Source organism: Polyodon spathula, chromosome 2 (assembly GCF_017654505.1).
Source record: "Polyodon spathula isolate WHYD16114869_AA chromosome 2, ASM1765450v1, whole genome shotgun sequence".
Classification (NCBI taxonomy): domain Eukaryota; kingdom Metazoa; phylum Chordata; class Actinopteri; order Acipenseriformes; family Polyodontidae; genus Polyodon; species Polyodon spathula.
In genome coordinates this window covers 51,883,946-51,898,581 of record NC_054535.1, presented here as the reverse complement: position 1 = coordinate 51,898,581, position 14,636 = coordinate 51,883,946, and the positions used below count along the sequence as shown (strand labels likewise).

Here is a 14,636-nt window from a genome sequence, read left to right as displayed (position 1 = left end):
CCTTCTCACGCTACCTCCTTTCATTCAGCGAGCAAAATGTTGGAAACTCATCTGGATTTAATATCCGCTCCTTAGCCGCTGCAGCCTTAAACACCAAGAACGTGGGTTTGTTTTGCAGCGGCATGTGCCAGTCTTTTGGTGGAGGCTGCCATTGTGGTGGGGAGGAGTTTCCTTTCTCCCAAATTGTACTTTCATCTTCCCATTGCAGGCTTGCTGATGTAGCAGGTGCCAGGCTTGAAAAGCAAAACATACACATTTATTTTTATTTATTTTTAGGAGGGTATTTTTCCTTTGTTTTTGCCATCCTTTACTGCTGCCTGTTTTTAATTAGATTGTGTGTGATTATGTGTACAGTATGTATGGTATGTGTATACTTTTTTTTTTAACCAACAAATGGTGTAGATAAACTTTTTCCTGCTTATTGGAAATACAGTATCATGTCATTTTAAATTAGTCTGTTCTTTTACACCAACGTAAACACTGTACTGCAGCAATCTTTTTTTCTTTAAGAAAAGCAACAGAAACTACATTATGAGGATAAAGACATGTATAGTCTTGCATTTCAAGTCAGTGGTCCCTGTTCACAAAGCTTTAATTAGCATTGTTTCAAATGGTAAATTAAATGCATACATCGCGCCTCTGAGTCCTCCATCTCCTCTCTCTATATGCACAGTAACATGGTTCTAGTGGCAAGATAACAGTCTACAAATCCAGTCACAAGCTACATAAGAAAACTGTACAGTATAGCTTGTCAAAAATTGCATTCATACCAACTACAGATGTGACAAACTACATTCCTTAAATCCTAGTAGTGGGTTAATAGCTGTGTTCCCCAGTTCACACAGAGACAGGGTAGTGATGCTACTGTACTGTACTGCTAATAAATACACATATGATTGGCTTATTAGAATATAGAACAGACATTAAGTCTTAAAATTTACTAAAGACAGAAACACTATAGACGTGCTGGGTCTGTAACCTACATGAGCCACATAGGCTCCCTTTACAGAGGTTGAGGGTTGAGGCCCCTTATTTAAACCCTTTGAAGTAAAATCCTAAAATCCCTTTTAAATAAAATTCAAATAGAGATGTATTTAGACAAACGTCATATGTGCAGCGTTGGGATATCCCCTTTCTCACTATAAAAGTAAAAGCATGACCATGTTTACAAGATGTGCATTCCTGTCCATTATCATTTACTCATCTTGATGATAGCTGAGACAAAACAAGCATCAATCAAAACATTTAACACCAGATATACAGAAATACTTCAACTAAGGTACTACATGTTGAGAAAAAACTGAAAAATAATGTGAATCTGGCCCAAATCAAAATATATATATATTTTTTTACATTACAAAACTAGCTACTTAGAACAACAAAAATATGACTGATCTTTTCAACAATTAGTCATTAAACTTTATTAGCCATAATTTTGCTTATGTCGTACTGTTATCTTTAAGCACAGTGTGAGTGGTTTCAGTAACATATTACATGTTTGGATCTAGCGAAGTTCATCCTATTGACATGTTTGTACTGTTCTTGTTCTCTGCCCAGCTTAAACTCAGTAAATATTCATTTATTTTACTCTTGGCAAAGAAAAAACCAGTGACTCCTCAGATAATTCAAACAGCAGTTCAGTGAGTTTTTTTTTAAATTATATATATATATATATATATATATATATTATATATATATATATATATATATATATATATATAGATAGAGAGAGAGAGCGAGAGAGAGAGAGAGAGAGAGAGAGAGAGAGAGAGAGAGAGAGTACTTTTTAATCCTCTCAGGTATAGATTGTAATACTATTAAGTATGTAACAGTATTATTTACAGATTTTTGCCACAACTACTTGGTTTTATTTGAAGTTTGCTTGTAAATTCGCTAATAAAGCTGAAAAGTATTAACAAGTCATTTAAAATTCAACACTTTGTAGTCAGTATAAAAGGCAACTGTGGTATGCCCTAATGTAATTGTAGTGAAAGAATGGGAAAGCACATTAATGCTTAGTAAAGTAAATACACAAGAGAAGCCAATTGAACGATAAAATGACCCTCCTTGAGTTTTATAAGGGTAATGTCACCTGGCTAGTCTTTTGACGAAGGTACATACTACACAGATTCTTATTGTAGTTAAATGCTGACTTGTTTTATCATTATAACTTAAGAACATTGCCACTTAACATGTGCTGCTGTAAAGAACAGAAGAGTCGTCCAAGTTGTACAATGTCAAAGGTGACACCAATGTATGTGGTTACGGGTTTCAAACCCAGCAGCAATCAAGCAGTATGTGCCGGCAGGATGACAGTGCTACTAGATCTGAACCTTTGATAAACTACTGCAACTGCTCACAATGTGCTAAAAACAAAAACATTACATCACAGTATGTTATGCCAGGATGAAGAAAACTAGACTTTGCTCGACTTTGTTTGCTAGATTAGCTGTTATTAACCATTATAATGAAAACATATATATGTTTTGTTTTTTTTAAGGGTGTTTGTCCTCTAAGGAGCTGACGCTTGACAAGGCGCACATTGCTGTGGATAAGATGTTTGAAACCCTGAGGGGGATAACGAAATCCAGAGCACACATGAAGCAGTTCAGAGCTGTGTACAGTCCAGGGGACAGTGCGCACCAGGCAAGTACATCCCATTTTGTTAACCGCAGCCAGGCAGCTGTTTATCATCAAAACACATTTCTGATCTATGGCAGCGTCTAAACTGGAAAAAATGAAAAGGCATCGGTTGTTTTCTAAGTAATATATTGAAGGAACATTTTTTTTTAACGGTGAAGTTAGGTTTACAGAGTTGTTTTTGCTTGGCAGGGTATGGCAAATGTTATTCTGAGGTTGTATCCTGTTGACTTTTACTGCTGACAGCAATTAGATACATCTCTAAACGTACAGGATAGTTGACTGCTTTAAGCCTAGATGTTTCTGTCCCTTAGCAATAAGATGCAATGCATTTTACGCTATCCTTAAGTAGCATCTATCATGGGTACCTACCAAGGAAAAAAGCCATGCTTGTACCATAAAATGTATTAAATTAGCCTAGCTGTATATTGCTGCGGGCTACCGACATTGAGCAAGATTTGTTTTAAAAGAAAAGAAAAAAAAAGTCTGTTCCACGAATGTGTTCAAAAAGACAAATACGGGCTTCACGTCAGCTTGCGAACAAACTTCCAGAAAGTCCCAGTGGACAGGTATGAACTGCCAGTATACTGGATCCTCAATAACAACAAGAACAAAAACATATATATATATATATATATATATATATATATATATATATATATATATATATATATATATATATATATATATATATATATATGAATATATTTCACAACAAAGTCATCTAGACACATTTTGAAAAGTGTGTTTCAGTAGATCTGTGTAAATATCTAAACTGTCTCCTTCAGTCGAGTCCTTCAAAAACTATCTCAATTTTGAGTCACATTTGATACCACCCACCAATTTGACTGGGTGACCTGCAGTTTGAATTGAAGTTATGTATAGCCTTTATTTAAAACAAAGTTCACTGCAGATATAGCACTGTGTGTGTCTGAACATATTCTTTTCCTGACATAATAAGATAATGGTGTACTATACCTTTTTCTTTAAGCATGCGTCATAGCATAAATTGAGGTATTAAATTCCGACTCCGAACTGAAAAGCTGTATTCACCCAGTATAGTACTATAAATTAAATGCACATTTGTCGTATCAAAAAACTATAACCATTTATAAGATTTTTATTAAGTCCCTGGAACATGGACACAGACATCTGTCTGTGAACAGTTTGAATCAATGAAAAAAGAATATAGTACTTTTATCACTATTACTATTTTCACATTAAATTTACAAATAACAACAACCTCTGCATAGCCACTGCATCGTCCCGTTCCAGTTCTTGGCCATGTTTAAGTTTGTATTATAACCACATTTACTCCTAGTTTTACCCCTAGTTTCTAACATTTTGTGTACTTTTAATTTAGCACGGTAACCTATATGAAAAATATGATTCTGGGACGATATGTCAATATTATTCGCGATTGTTTATGTAATTACTATCTGTTTCTGTTACAAACTGGGACTTTTATAAGGTTTGGGGGAAAGTGTTGGGACAGTTTATGGGAAAAGAGGACGGTCCCGGTCTAACGAGGACATCTGGTCACCCTAAATAAAGTCAAAAAGACGTGTTGCACAAATCTAAAGGTATTGATGGAGGAGGTGGGTATTGTTTAGGATAATTTACAGTAGCCAGAAATGTCATTTAACTGTCATCTTCAGTAACTTTCTGTCTAATGGAACATTCAGATTAATTCTCTAACAACTTTTCATTCGTAACATTTCTCAAGAGTTTTACTGTATTGTATCTGGTGTGATGCTGCAGCGCGTGCAGTGTAAAATTATAGCTGTGCCCCTGCATAGTAGGGAACAGCATACTGTAGCAGTTAAATCCACCTATATTTAGATCTCTTTCCTTTTAATCAAAAGCTTAATCTCCCTGGTGTATTAAAATCTGATTGTTTTTGGATTTCTCCGGCTGCAGCAGTTTCTGGATATTAAACAGATGCTTTATGTTTGCCAATAAGCTACAGTAATGGGCTCTGTTTCAGACGCTCCTGAGTGTTGCGTGACTAGCTTTGACAAGGGTTTAGGAATGTCACCTTAAAAAACTAATGTCTGTTGTTCTGCAGACTCAAAGTGTAAAAGTCTTAGGGGGATTAAACACTTTTTTTTTTAACTCCATGTAAAAATGCAATATTATAATTCTGGTTATTAAGTTTATAAAGTTGTTATTTTCACCTATTAATTATTTTTAAAAAATACATATTAACAGTGTTGCACCTATTAATTATATATTTAAAAAAAAACAAACAATATTTTTGCTTCCATAAAGAATACAGTTATATATTCAGATGACCTTCACTTTTCAACCTGCTATAACAGGTTAAATTCTGTTGTACTGGGTCTGGATTTTGAACTGCTTGAAGCAGAATGTTAATTGGGCCTGCTCTGGGTCATCTTTTCCATAAGGTGTAGTTCCTCCATTATGATCGTGATCATTGAGCTGGTCTTTATATTAATGGTCTGTATTTTTATTGTACTTGGTTGTTTAAGCTTAACATTTTGCTTTGCATATGTTGATATTGACATTAGTTCTGCATGCTGGTCTGCATTGTTACCATGGTCCTGAGGGGAAAAGCCCTTGCTGTTTTCAGCTTGTCATCTCATTTGCCCTGGTGGCAAACCACGTCAAGAGAGGGATTTATTTGCACATACATTTTAGATTTTACATTTGAGAACAGCTTTTTAAAAAAAACAGCATATGATTTTAAAAAAGAGAAACGTATAGTGTACAGTCTGTTGGGACATTTCGAATGTCGTTCAGTGGAAAACCGAACTCTGAACATGCAGACCGATCCACAGACCCTGTGGAGAAACTAATGGTGCTAAAGGAGTACCTGATTTGAAGATTCTTGACCTGCTAATTTTGAAAGAACACACTGATTGCAGCAGAGCTGAGTACAGATGGGATCTTGATAAAACTAGAATCCTGCAGATTTGTAGGAACTGTGTCATCATTAACCCAAGGAGGATTGTTAAAGTGGCTACTTTCATGGTTGTCATCTGAGATCCTGTTTTTAAATGTGAATGATTAGCAGTCATGCTACACAATGCATTGAACAGGAGATCCTGTCTTTTACGTTTTGCCCTTGAGTGGTTATACTTTTTTTTTCCAGACATCAGAGTTAAAGACAGTTTTTTTTTTTTGTTGATCCTCCTAATCTTTTGTAACAGGTGAAACAGCATTTTGTCAAATAGTGATAAGCGGATGTTTTGGGTTGTATGAACAAGTCTGGGTCACACTATAACCCCAGCTCCACATCTGTTAGTGCTTAAATCTGTCTGTTAAATTAATTAATTTAATTGTATTTCTGAAAACACTCATCTAAAAACATTGAAAAGGGATGATCACCTCCTTACATAATAATAATAGGGTTAAAGAGTTTTAAAATGAGTTGTGTTTTTTTGCGCATAACTAAATTACATATATTTAGAAGCATCATGTATTTTTCTTTTCTCCGTCTCCAAATGTTTCTGATTGATCAGTTTCCCATTAACTTACTTTCTTTGTGCATTTTGTTCAGAGAACTGGCTAATCATACCTGTCCCAAGCTTGTGTGTTAAACACATTGTGGCAACGATCTGGAGCACAGTGTGATTTAATTTTAGGCATTAAAATAATCTCTCCTGTAGGTTTCACAAAGAATTCTGTGCCTAAGGGTATCTGAGGCAGATGCCTTAAATAACAATTTATGTCTCACATCAAACAGTTCATCGTGTCCTTGTTGTCATTTGAAAAAAATTTTCCCTGTATGGAAGCCAATGTTGTTAGATTTCTGCCAGACACCTTAAGCATATTCATCAAAATGTGCAAAACTTCCCATACAAATATGCAGGTACTAATTAATATTATATAACTAGGACTAATTCAGAGAGGGACTGTATAATAAACAGATAAGTGTCTTGCAGTGTTGTTACACAACACAAGGGTTTTAGACCTGGAGCATAGACAAACCCAGAAAAGAGGTGTACACATGCTTTTATGTTGATTTGTTGTTTGCTTATGTTATGTGAGACATCAAATACGTTTTTTTTTTTTTGCAAGCCAGGTATATATGTTGCTGAAAGCCAGTACATTTGCTGTTATGTTTGAGTCCATACTTTTCTAGAACTGTATAGGCTGGGTTGCCAACAAAGTGTATCTGTGGTTGCTAAGAACGATTAAAGTGTGCACTCAAAACAACACCTGATGCGGGAGGGAGTTCTAGCTGCTACTGCTCCTGGGTGGGACAGCATTCCCTTCTAAATGCATTCCAGTGGTTAAAGGAGACAAGCTGTGAAATCCCAGGTCTAGGTGGGGCAGTGTTTGGGTTTCAGACCCATACAAAACTTGGGATGGTATAGCCTTGAAGAGCATGAAAAGATAATTGCAGCCTAATCTTTACAAGCCAAACCAAACCAATATTTGTTCAAATAATTGACTTAAATTCCTGCGTAAGCCTCTCAAAGGAATAATAATAGAATTCAAGATAAAGTTTTAAAAATATAAAAAGATTTAAAAATTAAATGTGAAGCTAAACCTACAAGCTGTAAGATTCAGAGTAGACAATATTCAAATGTTTTATGTTTGTGGTCACTGCACAATTTATCAGATGGCTGCGAAAAAAATGGTCAAGTTTGAAAAATTTTAGTTGGCTTGCAGTCAAAAAAAAATTGGGCTTTTTTTTTTTTTTCTATCGAAACATTTAAATGTATGTAAATCTGAATATGTGAAATTAAAAAAGTCATGAAGATGTTTAAGTGTGACATGAATAATGAACTTTCTCCTAGAGCTAATAACTATAAAGTTGTTTCTGTCTGCCACACAAATGGAGCCTCTTATGTGTCAGACAGCATGTGGGTCTCTGAACCTTCAGACTATAGAGTCGTTAACTCTATATTGTGTTCTAAAGTCTAATGTGTAAGTTCCTTATAATACATTTTTACTCATTTATTTAATTTAGTAACATTCAGCATTACTGTGTAACCCATTAAACCTGTTAAAATCAATTCAAAATGTAATTCCCAAAATTTTTATCTCTACAGCTGGTACTGTACAGTCATTTTTAAGTTTAGGCTTGCAAACACCAAATTGCATTTAAAAACTATAGTGTGGACAAAGAAAGATCCAATCATATGCCTTTGTGAAGTAGATCGTTCCAGTGAAGTGGCAGCACTTGTAAGGTACAGCCAGGTGAGAATTTGATGACTGAGATCTGCATCCTGGGACATGTGGCCAAATTAGAAACAAACAGTTAATTCTATGAACTCAGCAATGAATTAAAAACTCTAAACATGTTGAATACAGTCCGTAGCCAGCTATCATACAAGTAGTTATTTATTTAGGTTGTCTTATACTTTGCTTTGCCGCAAAATAAAATGCACTTCATCATTTGTTATGTTCTGATATTTATAGTCTCTGTGCCCTTCAAAATCTTGTACTGTCATTGCAGATTACAGTGACACCACACAAGTTAGTTAAACGTGTTTGAATAGCTTTGAAACGACCAAGGCTTATTAGCGATTTTTTTACAAGGCGAGGCAAAGTAGTAATGTTGATTAGAAAATACATATCAGCCTAATAATAAAGAATAATAAATTCCCTTGGTAGTCTGCAGGTTAGCCAATCCAGTGTATTAATATTCCAGTGTTAAACCACTAGTGGAAGAGGCTTGTAAACTCAGTTTAGCATACCCAGTTTATGGACATTTTAACAATTCTATACAGTAGTTCACAGGACCCAGGTTGTGAATATTATTATGTCCTTTTAGGTAGGGGTTTGGGTGCTTGCCCCCTATAGACACTGTAACTTATTATACATAAATATGCATTACACATATAGGGCCTTCTGCAGTCTTCTTGGGTCCCGAGACCCAAACATTGGGCTCTGTAATGAATAGGTCAATGCACAGTGGAAATTGGGTGTAAGTGGTCGCTCCGTGTTGAATCAAGCAGTGTGTCAGCTTGACATACAGTGCTGTATGCTTACATTTTATTTAATTATGTCGAGTCTCTGTATATCCACCTCTTCTCTCAGGTATAGACGGTTGCTCTCATTGATGTGTTTAGTACTCTCTGTATTTCAATTTAATATTGGTATATCAATTATAATTTTTAGGTTTTATTTCTCACGAATGTACCTACTTAAATATGTTTTTTGCCAACTCTATTTTTATTAAAATGTGAAATGAGCAGATTTAACTAAGACTTCTTTCTACACCAGTGAATAATGTGCAGAATGAAGGCGGTGGAATAAAGGCGATTGCTCTGCATTTTACGTAGTGCTCTTATAATGCAAACAAGTAATGACTCATCTCAATTATTATTCATTGTTTGAAGGACTGGACAAGTTCTTCCATGTCTGAAGGATTGGCTTTGTGGTCTTGCCCTAATGCACTGTCACAGAGATGAGATTGATCTCTTCACAACATTATGATGTTGTGTAAAAAAAGCCAATCAGAGCACTGCATTTCCTAAATGAGCAGACTTAGATTTCTGTACGTAGTTGCTAATTATATAATAGTGTCATATTAACAAAAAAAATAAAAAATCTCCACGTATGTTTTTACTTGTGTTATAAAAACCTAAGAGGTGGGAGGGAGTGGCACAGTGGATGGGAACGTGCTTCTGTGATTCTTCATGGCTGGCTACGGCCCTGATGTAGTTGCAAAGCACCTCAGAAATGTTCAAACATAAACTTCCACTGCAGGGCTCTGCCCATGCTAGATGACTTACAGATAGAATGTCTATCTTTCAAAAAAAAAAAAAAAAGTTAAAGGAAAGAAAGAAAGAAAAGGTAAATCAATTAATGAATAAAAAATGTTAAATGTTTACAATAACAATAAAGGCCCAATTTCTTGGTAGTTGGCCTTGCCTGTTACCTTTCCAACACGGTCAATGACCAGACAGTAATGCCCTATAATTAGGTTTCTAGTGCTTAAGTAATAAGAACATATTACTAAAGCACTAGAAATCTATATACACGTCTAAAACAACAAAAAAGTATGCATTGATAGGTACCTTCTGCCAGGGAGGCAGTTCAGGTTTAATGCTGGTTTTAAAGACCTAATAACTTTTTTTTTTAACATCTTACAGATTGGTTTACAGGATTTGTCATTGTTTGATCTAGCACGGGAGCTGCATGCTTCATATACAGATCCCAGAGCCTCACCATCATAAAATCTAGTGATTTTTCCTAATAATTCCCATCTGGGTGGCATTACACCCAGTAATCACTCCATAGTGAGAATGCCTAAATCACATTCCAAGTATGTAGTTAATAAAAGTGATGCTATAAGAAGTGACTTTCTTGTCTTTTCTTAATAAATAGCTGCTACTATATTTCAATACAGTAATTTAGATACTTCTAAAAAATACTTATCAAAGCCCCCTGAAGAGGAAGTCACATTTGCAAAGCTGTATCACATAATAGTGATGTTTCATAGAAGATGTTGGCCCACAGTGTAAAGAGTGCTTTTGCAAACATGGTATCTTAGACATACATATGTGTAAAGCCAGATCTGACCTTGAGACCTTCCGATCTTAAAGTATTAAAACAACTATTAAACTTGTTTGGTTTGTAGAATGCATAAAAATAAAAAATAAAAAAAAAAAAAAAAAAAAAAAAAAAACCATCAAACAACATTAGAAAAAGCAGTTAGGTCCTAAAATGTAGAAGGATGTATGACAAATGTCCTTGATTATCTGTATGTATGTCACTAACGTTTTGTGGATTTTTGTATTGATAGCCAATTTGTGTGTTGCGTGTTATTGCATGTATTTGTATGTATTTTGTTTCTGGTGGAATAATGAATCCTCTATTTTTATAAATTACAGATATCACTGAAAAGGCAAGCATTTTGTTACAATACTTTAAAAATAAAGATTTTATTTTTGTTTTAGCTTCTCTTCGATTTGTATTCAGTAAATAAAACTGATTGTTCTTAATGTCTCAAAACCATTGAATTATAACATGCAGTTTATTATAACAGCCTGTCTAAAGAGAGATACACTAACACAGCTCTACTCTGGCAATAGAACTATAATTACAGGGCATTACTATCCAGTCGGTGGCCATATTAGTAAGATAAGAGCAATAGGAGTTCTTCAACTAACATGGTTATAGAGGCTTGGAAATATTAAAAGAAAGGGACTGTCATATTCACCCAAACTCTGGAAAAGAGGTTAACATTTCCAGACAATGATACAGTACTTTCAATTCTGGATGAAGCAGCAGCTCCTTTGTTAGATCTGGATATTTCAGCAGTTGTGAAAGATAAATATTTTAGACATGCACTACGATGTTTAGTCTGTTATTTTAACCTTTTAACCAAAAATTAATTGTGAATTTTCCAACAGTGGAGGAAGTCCTATTCTCTTTAAACTGCTTGTTATTTGAATTCTGTTTTAATATTTTGCTGAGTCTTTGTTTCCCTACTTATTTTAGGGAACATATAAGCCATTGCTGAAGCAGGTTGTGGAGGAGATATTTCACCCCGATCGGCCTGACCCTGTGGATATAGTGCACATGTCTGCAGGCCTGACGGATTTACTGAAAACTGGATTCAGCATGTTCATGAAGGTGAGCCCTGCAGCTACCAATTACACTCAACTACTTTCAGGCTTTGTGTCTTTGTCAGCCTTGACTTCTCAGGGTTTTGTCTAGGGATATTGGCAACTCCTTGTCAGCAGTGAAAACAGATATTTTAGTTTCCATAGTAACATATGTCTGTAACAGCTTTTTAAATCTGCTGAATCTTATTAAGTCCAATGTCAGGTCTTTTGCTTGTGATTTGTATATATTTTTAGTTTTTATTGGTATTTAATTCAGTGCTGTAATTTTTTCCTTTGTGATCTGATTGGAAATTGAAAATTATTTTGCCAAATGATTTGTCTATGTAATAAGAAACCTAGGCACTATTGCTATTGAACAGGTAATACAAAAAAGCAACCCTGATAGCAGTCACATGTGCAGTCCTCATTGTCATTGTATTACCGCTGACTTAAAAAAGCAATGAAAAGGACTTTTAAAGCGACTTACTTTTAAATACTATGTTTTGTGCCTAAATTCTGCAATCAATGGCAACTCTATACATGCATGACCACTATTTTCCACTTATTTGCCCTGAACCACAGAGTAGAAAACAATTAGATTCAGCTTGTTTTACAACCTGTGAATTAGCTGTATAATGAAGTACTGTGCAAAGCAACCCTCAAACAGGGAGTATCTGAAAGCGATTTGCGGTCTTCAACTAGACAGAAAAAAGGACTTTGTCTGTTCCTTGTTGCAGTTTCTGAGGAGGGAAAGTATTCAACAGTCCCACTAAAGAGGTATCTGCACTGGTTGTATCTTGTGGTCAGAAGCTGGCTGTATCTTGTGGTCACACAAACATGAGTTACCAACTGTGACAACCTTGTGTGTCCATAGAGGTGTGGTATTGACAGCATGGTTTTATAGAAAACATCTTGTGGTTGGTGAATAGAGAATAACGCACTATATTCAGCCATAATGCCAGTAGGTGTGTTAGTGCAGAAGAGGCATTTTGGGAATATGTATTTTATATTCTAACCCAGTGTTTTGAAAAATAACCTTTTGTATGCAACCTTTATGACAAAAGAAAGTTTAGAAATGAGTGATCAGGCAGACATGTAAATGAAGCATTTTACCAGTAGTTCCAGTGTGGCAGCTTTGTTTGCTCAAAAGCCATAGCACAAAGCTTAAGCCTCTTTCACACTGGAATGATCTGCCTGGGTCAGAACCTATCCGGGCAGGACCCGGTGTCATGCGGGTCGGGTGCACGATTTCTCACTGCTTTTGATAAAGCAGGGTTTACCTGGATGACAGACGCAAGTACACAATGCGCGTATCAGTGCCCCGGAAGCAGCTTGTTAATGACGTTTCCATCCAAACTTCTCTGGATTGAACCGTTGGCCAAATTTTTTATTAGAGCGAATATTTATACATTCCTGCTGCAGTCTGACTCAAGGCTTAGTCAGCAAAAACATGGCTAAACAGAATAAACAGAAACATTCCTTGCCGAAGTGAAACTTTCACACAGGCATGGCTGTTTCTCGGCTCACGAACGGCAGTCAAGCATTTTGTCTCATTCAGCCCGGTTCAAAGTGTGTCAACCCACATCCTGAGGTGGGTCACTGGGACCCGGGTTAAGAGACTAAACCAGAATGAACACCAAATCACCAGACCCGCCTAAAATTTACCATCAGATTAGTTATCTGTAAAGTAATGACCTATAAACCGTTCTCTGTCTGTCAACTTAATTATATGCTGATGGTCATATGGATAAAGCATTGTTATACTAGTGTTATTGTACTGTGCATTTTCAGGTGTGCTAATGCGTTATTCATATAGGCAGGGGATTTCCACATTGTTATATATTTTGTTCAGAGAACTGGCAAACCGTACCTGCCCTGGGCTTGTGTATTAAACACACTGTGGCAACAATCTGGAGCATGTGTGATTTTATTTTAGGCATTGAAATAATCTCTCCTGTAGGTTTCACATTGAAGTCTGTGCCTAAGGGAACTCTGGTTTAGGAAAGAAAATAATGCAGTTAAGCCAGTGATAAAAATGTTGATTATAAGTCTATTCGATTAAAACAAACATAGATAAAATACTCCCTTTAGGCTTGTCAGTGTCTAGTTTTAATTTGAGTCCAATGTTGTTAAAGCTGGCTATACAATAGGCAGAGATAAATATGCAGCATCCTAGACGCTGCAAACAGAATCCAGACTTCTGGATTCTGTTTGCATGGAGATGAATGGAGATCCAGCTGCATCGAGATCAGTGCAGTAACAAAGAGCATAGGGCTCACAGACACTAGGCACTATATTAATGATAAAAAAAGTAATATAAAGAGCATTGTCCTTAATGTGTTAAACCCACTGTTACACTATGAAGAAAAATGTTAAGTTAGTCATGGGGGGGGGGACATATAGGGTTAAAATAGGGTGGCAGTACTTAGATCCACTGATTTTAGTTTTGGGAGCTGTATCTCTCGCTCTCTCTCTTTCTCTCTCTATTTCCTGGTTGATTTGCAGGGTGTAGTTTTAGGGTTATCATTACAAATACAGAAAAAAAAATGAAATCAGATTTCACTTTATTGCATTTTTCATGTTCTTATTGGTAATTTTGTCTAAAGATATGTCCTTTTAAAACTGTTTCAAAAAGAAAGGAAAGGAAAGTACATCTAATTATACACTGCCTAAAAATATGAAGTATATTTGTAGTTAATTTCCTAACAACAACTGTAACAACAGATGAAGGCATATCTTTCTTGTAGTTGAAAGACCTAATATAACAAACTACAGTGATATACTGTAATGAAGAAGAGATTATCTTTGCCTCAGGCGAAAAGCTGTTTGTGACACCCTCCTCACTTGGGGAGTTATTTCTTCATGAGCCTGTAAAATGAATTGCAAACAATATTGCTGCTTCACCTAATAAATCTATTTCACAGATGCATAAAGACCACCTTATATGTTCACAGTGTGCACTTTTTCTTACTGTTTTACAGTTCTCTTATTTTCCCATTTCAGAGAGACCCGACTAGTTGTTGGGTTAGCTGAGTGAATCCTTTGTGCGTTTTCAATTTACATCACAGAAGTAAAATTTCAGCCGTCAAAGTGCAACTTGAAATAACACTGAGTGGTTTTCAAAAGAAATCAAGATTAACCTGTTATTCAAACACAACCACTTTATCAGGTTAGCTTTTTTCTAAAATAAAAATTGGTGAAATTGGTAATAATGATATAAGTTCTTAAAGTCATGTTTGTTATAAACATTTGTAAATTGTTTATTAAGAGGTTCGTTTTCAAGACCCATGGTCCTGACCACAGTCGAGAATAAAAAGATAAATACAGGCAGAATAAAATATAAAAAATTATTTCTAGTCTACTTTCTATTTTTACAGTAATGTTTATAAGCTAAAAATAAAAAATAATAATAATCAATAACCTATGCAACATGCCTGAATGACCGTTCGGAATGACCAGGCTTCT

The 14,636-nt window shown here is 35.5% G+C and overlaps 1 protein-coding gene across 1 annotated transcript in view; it reads left to right on the top strand.

Annotated features, from left to right (window-relative positions):
- Positions 1-14,636, top strand: part of scfd2 (sec1 family domain containing 2) — a 229,292-nt gene that overhangs the window by 200,947 nt on the left and 13,709 nt on the right. The window contains exons 6-7 of the mRNA XM_041224930.1: positions 2,501-2,646; positions 11,065-11,199. Coding sequence (XP_041080864.1) covers positions 2,501-2,646; positions 11,065-11,199 — 281 coding nt within the window. The remainder of the gene's footprint in view (positions 1-2,500; positions 2,647-11,064; positions 11,200-14,636) is intronic.